The sequence below is a fragment of the Littorina saxatilis genome, linkage group LG16, assembly GCF_037325665.1.
Source record: "Littorina saxatilis isolate snail1 linkage group LG16, US_GU_Lsax_2.0, whole genome shotgun sequence".
Lineage (NCBI taxonomy): Eukaryota > Metazoa > Mollusca > Gastropoda > Littorinimorpha > Littorinidae > Littorina > Littorina saxatilis.
In genome coordinates, this window is record NC_090260.1 from 37,561,938 (window position 1) to 37,574,176 (window position 12,239).

General features: G+C 42.8%; 1 protein-coding gene across 1 annotated transcript in view; it reads right to left on the bottom strand.

Annotated features, from left to right (window-relative positions):
* LOC138951015 (uncharacterized) overlaps positions 1-12,239 on the bottom strand; it is a 172,776-nt gene that overhangs the window by 118,174 nt on the left and 42,363 nt on the right. The window contains exon 3 of the mRNA XM_070322709.1: positions 6,398-6,541. Within this exon, the coding sequence (XP_070178810.1) occupies positions 6,398-6,400 (3 nt within the window). The 5' untranslated portion in view covers positions 6,401-6,541. The remainder of the gene's footprint in view (positions 1-6,397; positions 6,542-12,239) is intronic.

Consider the following 12,239-nt stretch of genomic DNA (forward strand, 5'->3'; position numbering starts at 1 on the left):
AGAAAGCTGAAATCATATCAGATCGAGGCGTATCTGATATGATTCAGCCTTTCGAGACATTCAGACTGATAAATGTTGATATCACAGTCAAATCTAACGATAACGATTTTATCGCATTCGATTTCGGAACAGTAGAATCATAAACCTACCTAAGAAGTCAGACAAACGCAAGGGAGGCTACTGCCTTGTATTTAATGTTGGAAATGTTGGGTTGTCTTTTCCTGATTTCGTAACTTTGCTGCTCTTCCTTTTTTTTTTTTAGTAACTGGTTCTTTTTCTCAGAGAAAATAAGGCATTTATAATGAAAAAAGAACAAAAATATACGGTCGAAACAGATCACCAACAAAGGCTAACAAGTTCAGTGGAGTTGCCAGTTCGAAGGAATAGCGATCCGTGGTCCCAGTTACTTCCTCAGTGGTTCTCTGTTTGACTGTTCGATTTGGCAATTCTGAACGATGGCAGATACTGAAGTGCGCAAGGCAGTATCAGCGAAGTCCTCTGGCTCATTTTCTGTGCCCAAGAAAGCTTCCAGGTATTTGTCGGTATCGGCGGATTGCATAATAATGTTGTCAAAGCTGTCTCGCTTACGACAAATCCAAAATGGCGTCCTCCGACGGCGCTGTGACTGTGAAAGCAGCTGAAAGTTGTTCGGTTTATGTAGTTGAATGGCTACGACTAAGAAAGGTGGACAATGGTTCATGCAGGTGCGAACTGTTTAAATCGGCTGCTCATTTCCTGCCTTTTTGTGAGTGATGTGCGCTGAAACACTGCAAGAGATCTCACAGTTTTCTAAGTACTGCCACTACTGGTACTTTCAAGGTCAGCTTTGTTTATGGCTGTTCCAACTACCTCAATCGGTAAGATTGTAACATTCTTTTCTACTACTTCTCTGTTAAAGCTGGGTGAGAACAGTTTCATTTTATTCATTGCACAGCTTAATCTTTCTGATTCAATTACTTTTCTTTTATAAATTTGTGATTTAAAAAAAAGGGAGACATTTGTTTCATTCAGGTGAGATTTTATTCTTCAAAATTAAAATTGATAAACTACTTCCTGCGCGATATCAAATTCGCTGGGAACTTCCTGCGCGATGTCAATTGATATACAGTTCCTAGTTGACCAATGACAACAGCATGTTTTGTCATGTGATCAGTAAAAATGCGATAATGCTATATAAACCACATGTCCTCAGTCTGAATCTTGCAAAATTATCCCTTCTCCATCTATCCGTAATGCACAAATATTTATCTGCTTGAAATGCACATTTGAAAGAATAAAACCAATTATACTTCCCATGTTCTTCTATTTCAGAATGCCAATTCTGTTTATAACAACAAATAAAGCCTGTCCTTAAATTGTCTCAAAAAATGCCTCTCCATTCCGACCCCTTGACTTAACCATACGAAGCCAAATCCATTCTCAACCAATACTTTCTTCACCTTTGTTGTCCAATTCTCTCTACCTGCCCCAGACTGTGTCAAAAGCATTTCATAAGCCTGCCTGCTAAGTCGTGTCATAGGCAACCTGGTCAACTTAATCCAATAGTTTATGCACGTCACTGTTGTTCTAATAAACAGCGGATAGCAACCAGTTTCTCCGCAAACCATTTTGTTCGAATAATGTAATGGCACATTCAAAAAGCATTTTATCGCAAAGGTGTGGACCTTTTCTATTGGCAAAGCTTCATCTAAACCCCACACTTCTGATGCATGTGTCAAAATAGGCGCGATATGTGTGTCAAACATTTTTCAAAATAAACATGAATCTGCCGTGTTCAACTTCCGCATGGTCTTCTGTATCGATCGCCATGACACCTCTTTTACCTTTTGTGCTCAACTCATTTAAAACACCACTGATACTCAACTTGGTCGTAAACATCATACCCTAATATGTATATTATGCATTTGTAACTTTGAGTTCTTCTTTCCCGTAAAACCATTTTACATTTGCAGATAAATGCCCTCCTTTACGAAAAACCATGATATTTGTTTCATCCATATTTACAGTGAGTGACATCCTGTCCGCTTCTTTTTTCAGATTAATCAACTGGTTCTGCAGGCCTGTCTCTGTGTTTGACAACAACACAACATCATCCGCAAAAAGCAATAAAAACAGTTCAATGGAGCCAGGTACTCTTCAAAAAAAGTTAAGGATCGGTTGAAAAAACGGATCTAATTATAAAAAATTGCCAAAAAATTAAACATCGACATAATATTTAAAAGATTAATGTGTTTCAATTAACAAATGAACAATGAGTCTTGACCTAGAATTTTGTTTGGCAGGCAGAGTTATTTCCCTTTGTGGGACTTCTCAAAAGCTTCTGCATTTTGGAAGAAAAAGGGTGTTTTTTATAGCCCCATGAAATTTGCGGAACGCATGCCAGGGCAAAAGGTTGTGATGCACGTGCTACAACAGGGTCCTGGCTATGAACATCGCTCACCAGCTTGTGTTTAAAGGTTGACACGCTGACACAATTATGCACAGTAGCAACATTCCCCCACGAAGAAAACTGAGCGATTTGGATAGAGGAAGGGCAATAGGATGGCTACAAGACGGTGTTGCTGCCAGGCAAGTGGCCCAGAGGCTTGCAGTGGCTCCCTCTGTCATCATCAGACTAAAACAGAGATTCTACGCAACTGGAAGAGTGCAGGAGCGACAACGTTCTGGTCGGCCCAGAGACACCATACAAAGAGAGGATCGCTTCATTCAGAGGCAGGCCATGCAACAAAGAATGGCTACGGCAAACAACATTAGGCAACGCCTACAAGCTACCACCAACACTGTTGTTAGTGGTCAGACGATCCAAAACCGCTTACACAACTTTGGCTTGTGTGCAAGGCGTCCAGTCCGAGGAACAACCCTGACTGCTAATCACCTATCAGCTCGCCGAGCACTCAACATGTGAGGTGGCAACGTCAGCAGTGGGCTCAGGTGTTGTTTACAGATGAGTCCCGCTTTTGCTTGGAACCTGCTGATGGTCGCATCCGAGTGTGGAGGCGTCGCGGAGAGCGCTTCGCAGAAGGCGCTGTTCTGGAACGACAGCGTTTTGGCGGAGGCTCTGTGATGGTCTGGGGAGGGATCAACACACCTCCAAGGACACATCTGTACCATGTAGTGGGCAACTTGACCGGTGTCCGCTTCCAGAATGAGATCCTGCAACCCCTGGTCGTTCCAGCCCTCCAAGCGATCGGCCCTCGTGCGATTCTTCAGGATGACAACGCACCTCCCCATCGCTTTGCAGCTGTAAACACCTTCATCCAGCAGGCCAGGGTCAACAGGATGCTGTGGCCGGCCAACAGCCCGGACCTGAACCCCATAGAGCACATGTGGGACGAGCTTTGTCGTCGGGTACAGCAACATCACCCTCCTCCTGCCAATCTGGGTCAACTGCTGCAATGGCTCCAGCAGGATTGGAATAGAGTTCCCAGAGCATTCATATGCAACCTGATCCACTCCATGTGCCAACGATGTGTTGAATGCCTGGCACACAACGGAGGGCACACGCGTTATTGACACTGATTCACATTGTTGTGAATGCCATTTTCGAGGGTTGTCACGTTTGACACACTCTAGCTAACTTGTCGCTGCCGCGTTCGATCTTTGCTTTGTTTATCATTACTTCTTGGTTGTTCAATTATATCATTTTTAAAAAATGAAAGAATTCGGTCTTGTCTGTTTTGTGTGGCGTGCTTGTAAAACAGTGATCCTTAACTTTTTTTGAAGAGTGTATACCGTGTTTCCCCTTTTTGGACAGTTCGACTGCTAACTCAATTATGAACAAGTCGCGTAAGGCGAAAATACAATATTTAGTCAAGTAGCTGTCGAACTCACAGAATGAAACTGAACGCAATGCCATTTTTCAGCAAGACCGTATACTCGTAGCATCGTCAGTCCACCGCTCATGGCAAAGGAAGTGAAATTGACAAGAAGAGCGGGGTAGTAGTTGCGCTAAGAAGGATAGCACGCTTTTCTGTACCTCTCTTTGTTTTAACTTTCTGAGCGTGTTTTTAATCCAAACATATCATATCTATATGTTTTTGGAATCAGGAACCGACAAGGAATAAGATGAAAGTGTTTTTAAATTGATTTGGACAATTTAATTTTGATCATAATTTTTATATATTTAATTTTGAAAGCTTGTTTTTAATCCGAATATAACATATTTATATGTTTTTGGAATCAGCAAATGATGGAGAATAAGATAAACGTAAATTTGGATCGTTTTATAAAAAAAACTTTTTTTTACAATTTTCAGATTTATAATGACCAAAGTAAGTCATTAATTAAATTTTAAGCAACCAAGCTAAAATGCAATACCGAAGTCCGAGCTTCGTCGAAGATTACTTGACCAAAATTTCAACCGATTTGGTTGAAAAATGAGAGCGTGACAGTGCCGCCTCAACTTTCACGAAAAGCCGGATATGATGTCATCAAAGACATTTATAAAAATTTTTAAAAAAACACGTCTGGGGATATCATACCAAGGAACTCTCATATCAAATTTCATAAAGATCGGTCCAGTAGTTTAGTCTGAATCGCTCTACACACACACACACAGACACACAGACACACACACACACACACGCACGCACATACACCACGACCCTCGTTTCGATTCCCCCTCGATGTTAAAATATTTAGTCAAAACTTGACTAAATATAAAAATGAAAACATCAAGGGGCTCAGTAAGCACCCTTGTTTCACTCCTTTCGGGCAATCAAAGTAACCGGAATACGCACATTTCTCACGCACGCATGCCTGTACTGATATATACACACCTTGCAAAATGAAGATGATATCAGATAAGTTTTGTTTAATATTTGTTTGTCTGTTCACTTAAAAGACCGTTGGGTCGAAATATCTGTGAATGTATTGTTTTGTCAATAACAAACGTTCCAACATAACAACCTACTTTTCTTGTTTTTTGATTCACACCTTGCAAAGCCTTAACAGATTTTCCATTAATGCCATTTTTTCTCAAAACAGGCCATAATGCATTTCTGTTCACGGAGTCAGACGCTTTTTTTAAATCTACGAAGGCTACGTACAGCTTCATGTTTTGGGCCAAGTGCTTCTGGACTACAGCATACAACGTAAAAATATGTTCAACTGTGCTGTAGCCCGGTCAAAAACCAGCTTGCTCCTCAATCATTTTGTTTTCGTCTTCTGACCAGTGTGTAAGACGTTTATTTAGGATGTGGGTCTAGCCTTTGCTTAGAACATTTGTTGAGGACACCCCAAGGTAATTATCTGGTTGGTTCACGTCACCCTTCTTATGGATCGGTACAATAATGGATTTTGACCACTCTGTAGGGAAAGTTCCAGAATCAAACAGTGTGTTAAACAACTGTACCAAATAACTCAACACCACTTCATTTGCATTTTTAAGCATTTCACTGAGAATCATGTCCGGGCCAGCACTTTTCCCAGCTTTAAGGTTCTTTATAGCTGCTTGCACCTCATCTGAACTGATTTCATTGTTAAAAGGGGCCACTGGTTCTCCTTCATCTGTTCCTTTTTGTGGGGCGTCATCACTGTCTGTAACATCGCTTGTTTTAAAAAGAGCCGAGAAATGTTCAAACCATTACTCCTTTGATATTTCATTATATATCAAAGACTGTCTGTTTAGGGACCGGATGGTTTTCCAGAAAGTCTGTGGGTCATTTGCTGCTTGTTTCAATTTTAACACTCTCTTCTAATCAAACTCTGCTTTCCTCTTTTCCAGGAGTTCTTTATAAACTTTTTGTTCTTGAACATATAGTTCACGGCAAGCTTCATATTCCTGCTTATTAATTTGCTCTCTTTAGTCTATTTAAAAACCTCTTTACAATAACCTTTGTTTGTCTGCATTCTTCATCGAACCATTCATTTACATGCTCCCTTTTCTTCCCAGCAGTTCTAAACATACAAGCTGCTGCACTGTATAACCCCTTTTGGAAAATATCAATGGACGTATCCACATCTGAATTCAATGCAGTTTGGGCTTTGTGCACACACTGCTGGGAATCATCCGAATGTAACTCGTCTCTGTACTAACTTTCCTGCACAATGTTCAGACCAAATGATTCGGTCTTCACCATTCTCTGTTTGTCCCTTCTTCTGTGCTGAGACTTTGATATTTTGCTACACAAATTCCACTTATTTCATGATCCGCCAAGTTCGACCATTATTTTTAATAATCTATGAGACTCGGCATGTAACCTCTACGTCTCAGCTAAATCTAGCAAAGCAAATGGGCAGCAAGATTTGATTGCAAGCACGGGGTGAGAGAGAGAGAGAGAGAGAGAGAGAGAGAGAGAGAGAGAGAGAGAGAGAGAGAGAGAGAGATGAAGAGTGAGATAGAGAGACAGACAGACAGAGACAGTGTACGGTATGTACTACTCCACCGACCACTCACCATAACAGTCGTGTGGCTCTTCTTCACACATCCCGTGGCAAAGCAGCGAGAGGAGCAGGGGCTTCCGTCAGAGTGACACTCACAGTTGTTACTGTCACACTTTGACTCCCTGTTGCACCGACAACAGTCTTTACACTCGCCAGTCTACAAACACAAAAGAAAACAGCGTTCAAAGCACAATCCTTCGGGTGAACACGATTTGGGACAGCATGTCAGATCTGTCCAGGCTTTACATAGAACAAAACAATCCCCCTTCTTGGGGACATACCCCAATACTGCCCTTCTCCGGCACTCTGGTGAACACTGGGCCCCGCAAGGGTGTGTGCTGTCCCCTGCCCTGTTCATCCTCTACACGGCGGACTGTCGGAGCAGTGACGATTTCAACCTGCTGATCCACAAGGACGAGAACCTCTACAGAGCGGCGGTCGCAGAGCTGGTTGAATGATGTGACAACATCTACTTGGATCTAAATGTCTCAAAGACCAAATAACTGATTGTTGACTTCAGGAGGGACAAGCTAGACCCAGAGCCGGTCGTCATCAAGGGACAGCCAGTCCAGAAAGTCATGTCACACAAGAACCTGTTCTTTCTACAAAAACTAAAGAAATTCCTGGTGGGGTGGACAGAAAAAACTGTCGCTGTTCCTCCAGTGAGTCTGTGGTGCAGAGTGTCACGATGTACAACGTCGTCTGCTTCTTGGGGAGCGCGAAGAAGGCTGATGTCGATCAGCTTGAGAAACTTCCGCCAGAATCATTTAAAGAAGATCTGCCAAGCATTCACTCCATTTACGAGAGGACAGCCATCAGAAAGATAAAGAAGATCCAGTCAGATCCATCTAGCTCACCCCCTTTATCCCGTACTCGCAGCTCAGACTTCAGCTCGATCAGCATCAAGACTTCTCCGCTCATTGAAGTGTCATACAGACCGTTTCCTTGACTCGTTCCTGCCGTCTGCAATCAGGTTGCTCAACGTTGTGACTAGAAATGTCAGCAGTCTCTGTGACTTGCTGCCAATTTCTATTGCAAGAGCGCGCGAAAGCTTGTGTGTGTGAGTGCGTGCGTGCGTGCGTCAGTGTGTGTGTGAGTGTGTGTGTGTGAGTGCGTGCATGCGTGCGTATATGTGACCCTCCACCACGAAATGAGTCGCATGTCACCTCGCGCGGTTCTGCGCTAGGCTTGATATAAGTCCGGAGAGTGTATGGTAACAGCGTGAGGGTCACCTTAGTCACAGGCTTATAACTCAAACAGTTTTCGCTCTTTTCTAAAACGGGTTTCACCACTGGATAGAGCATAAAAAACTCGTTAGGAAAATGTAAAAATTTGAAAATCATGCAAAGGTGACATGCGACTCATTCCGTGGTGGAGGGTCACATATATGTGCGTGTGTGATTCTGCAACTGTTTTGACATGAGCAAGTTATCCAGCGAAGGAAATTGTTTTGGGCGCTCTAGCACCGTTAGTTTGTCAGAACAGCAGGTGGTCTATATTAGGCCGTGGTCCATATTGGACAATTTCCCCCTAGTTTGCTCTCTCTCTCCTTCTCTCTTTCTCTCTCTCTCTCTCTCTCTCTCTCTCTCTCTCTCTCTCTCTCTCTCTCTCTCTCTCTCTCTCTCTCTTTTTCTCTCTCTATCTCTCTATCTCTCTCTCTCAGTCTCTCTAAGAATTTGTTTCTGCTATCAAAGTTAAAGCAATATGTCGATATCGCAACACTAAAACTATTTTATCATGCCCACATCTTATCCCATATTAATGTGGAGGGATTCAATCAACATCAAAACGGAGTCTCTTCTCATGTTGAACTCTTGGTCGACATCTCATGTACAGCATCTCTCAGGCTACCCCATGATCTGACTGTAAACACATAGCGTGTCTACTCAGTGAACTCATTTCTTTCACAAACACAAGTTTCATCAACAAACACAATGTCCAATCAGAGGGAAAAGGGGTATTTATTATCATCATCGCCCGTGTGTATAAGTGATTACCAAAATATTTCAATCGGTTCCGCCTCCTACTTGAGCCTGATAAGGAGAAGGGGGAAGGAACGAAGGACAAGGGATGAGGAAGGAAGGGAAGGGGGGATACTCTTGAACAATTTATCAGCTACTGCGCGGTACATTCCGAGGTACCTGTCAAGACTCTTGCGCACGCACGTTGTGCGTTTACTGCCAGACCCTAGCAGACACAGGAGAAAGGAAAGGGGGAAAAGGAAAATAGGGCCACGCGTGGGCGCTGTTCTCACTTATTCATTAAAAACAGAATTTTATCCCTAATAGGGAAAACTCATCTAATGCAATTTGGACCTTAGTGTAACTTCCATACAATTCATACAGCTCGCTATCATATAATTTGACACACGTTTTTATCTAACAATCACAAACAATAAAATAGCTATCAGACCACTTTTTATAATAAATCAATTCTAAACAATATCTTTACACAATCAAACTAGAAAAATGCAAAATATCCGTGAACAACTATCAAACATTCATTTCTTAAATTCTGATTACGTTTAATAAAGAGAATCAATAATTCTTTCAACACAAAATTCAATATTTCGCAATTATAAAAATAAGAATGCATACAAAATAGATACTTATAAACTAACAACAAAATATCTATACAATCTCAAATAAAATGTAAACGTACCTTCTTGTGCAGAACACAAGTTACAAAATCACCAATCTCTGGGAACAACATTAGCAAAAAAAACATCTTTACGGTTCCAGAGTCAGGAAAACAAAGAAAGATATTCGCACCACAAACGAGGATATCAGGAACAAATTACTTATCAAATTAATACGCCTAAAACATAGTCCCTTCATTCCAAAGAAAATTCCCAATTTCTCTTCAAAAACAAACTATAAAAATATATGTATCAAAACGTTACATAACTTATGCAGACTATTATTCTCGTCAACCCTTATGAACAATCTGAATTTAAACAATACAATAATCATTATCAATACGCCATGCATATTCATGAACATTAGTCCTTTTTGCTGATCCTACAAGTCTCTTAAATAATGATGCCAGAGAATACACAGGGCGACCAACGACCTCTGCCACGGAAACGTCCCGGTGTAACACGAGAAAATTACTCCCACGAGATTTTTACTCCGGAGTAAACATTTCGTACGAAAAAGTTACTCCCTTTACGAAAAAGGCACTCCCCCATTTCACGAGAAAATTACTCCCCAAGACAGGTGAGTTCCGAGTAAACAGTTCGTACAAAAATGTTACTCCCCTGACGAATAAATAACGAATAAATTACTTCACCCAAACACAAGCAATTTAACTTCCCATGCCAGGTGTACGAAATTTTTACTCCCTTGTCCCCTGTTAGTCTTGGTGGTGGAAGGGGTGGAAGGAGGGTTTCGCGACATTCGTGTGCGCGAGATCACTTATTGGCATTATCCCTTCGCCCGCATCCCATTTTTGCATACGATATTTTTACTGGAAGTAAAAAAAATGGGGAGTAAAAATTTCGTGGAGGGAGTAATTTTTTCGTGCCATGTGGAGTTCTTTTCTCGTACGAAAAGTGTACTCGGAGTAAGAATTTCGTACGAAATATTTACTCCGGAGTAAATTTTTCGTGGAGTAAAAATTTCGTGTTACACCGGCACCTGCAATGTCTCACGTGCGAGAAACATAACTGGCGTTGACAGCGATAAGGACCGTACGTGAGAAAAAGGGTGCGAAACCATGAAAGTCTCTTGCAAGGAATGGCACTACGCTTAGTAGAGCTGATGGGGTCTATGTCGACCAAAAGAGTGGGATTCCCTGTAGGTGGAGTTCCTGTAGAGGGATTCCCTGTATACAGGGAATTCCACAGGTTAGAGTTTTTCAATAAAACTTGCAAACCATACTCGAATTTCTAAGAATTATCACTAAAGATCGAAAAACATCAAATTCTACCGATGTCGCGAAGCATCACGTGACTTTCAGCGATATCAGCGAAACACTACTCGAACTAAACCCTGTGGGATTCCCTGTATAAAGGAAATCCCCCTACAGGAACTCCACCTACAGGGAATCCCACTCTTTTGGTGGACATAGACCCCATCAGCCTTACTAGACCATAAAACAACAGTGTCCAGTCCAAGAATTAGAGACAAAGAAACGGAGAGAGAGAGAGAGAGAGAGAGAGAGAGAGAGAGAGAGAGAGAGAGAGAGAGAGAGAGAGAGAGAGATACAGACAGACAGACAGACAGACAGACAGACAGACAGACAGACAGACAGACAGACAGACAGACAGACAGACAGACAGACAGAATCTCATGCCGTTACATTAATTACGCATCAACTCTTTGGGATGGCGTCTCTGATATTCACATGACAAAATTAAACTCTCTACATCGTCGGGCAGCTAAAATCATGTTAAATGGTCCACAATTATCAGCTGATTTGAAGTTAAAGAATCTAAACTACCTGCCGCTAGTTAAACAGTTACAGTTTGATAAGACTGTAATGATGTATAAAGTATATCATGGCGAAGTGCCCATCTATATTCAGGACCTATACTGTTCAAAAAAAGAAACGCATAGTTGCTACTTGCCAAATTTGTTTTATTTTTCGAAAAAATTAACAGAAAATCCAATATTTAGATTATTTGTTTGAAATTTGGTATGGACACAGTTGAATGCACACACAGTTCATTTGCATCTTCAAATCAATCAGTCAATCAATACGATTGGGTGCCGAGGCTGTCAAGTCAGTAGGGGGTGTGACTGCCTTGAGCAGCAACAACTGCCCGGCACCTTCTGGGCATGGACTGGATCAGATGCCGGATATCTTGCTGTGGGATGGTGTCCCACTCCTCCTGAAGTGCCTGCAATAGATCGCGGTGATTTGCCGGCGCTTCTTCTCGCCTGCGCACACGTCTGTCCAATTCATCCCAGAGGTGTTCTATCGGGTTCATGTCTGGCGACATGGATGGCCAGGGAAGCACCTGGACATGGTGGTCGGTGAGGAACTGGGTGGTGAGTCGTGCTGTGTGCGGGCGAGCGTTGTCCTGCTGGAATATGGCATCCTGGTCAGCCAGAAGAGGAAGGGCGTGTGGGCGCAGAATTTCCTCCACGTATCGCTGGGCAGTTATGCGCCCCTGGACGTGCACCAGGGTGCTCCTTCCAGCGGTATTGATCGCCCCCCACACCATGACGCCTCCACCACCATGAACGGGTGCCTCATCCACACAGTTGGGCGCGTAACGTTCGTTTACTCTCCGGTAGACCCTCCTCCGCCCATCATGTCGCTGGAGCAGGAAGTAGGACTCGTCGCTGAACCACACGTGTCTCCAGTGATTCCGGACGGTTGCCCCACTGCACTCGGTTCTGGCGATGGCGTATGAAGCGGTCGTGAGCAGCAGTTGTCGCCCTTGGTCTTCCCGCTCGTGGCAAGTCAGCAACGGAGCCAGTGGCTTGAAACCTGACCCACAGTCTACTGATGGTGCTCTGGGACACGTGGAAGTGCCTGGCGATTGCACTTTGACTTTGGCCTGCTTGTAAACGACCCAATGCAATTTGGCGGTCTTCTCTGCTCAATCGGGCCATCTTTCGTCGCTGAATTGTCGTCTGATTTCTTTGTGGCGAACAATCCGCTTTTATGGGTTTTGGAAGACATGGTGAGAGCTCAATATTCCCCGAGTTTCACGAGATTACACTGAAGCATGACGAGTGGTCATGCCAAATGAGCAATTTTGACATTGTAGCCACTGATAACGCATGCGTCACGTGCAGAGCTCACTTGTGGCAATGGACAAAAGGTCGACGACCAGATAAACATTTTCTGCAGTTTGGTGGATATCCTTGTAGCCATATAACTAAATTAACCAAATATTACAA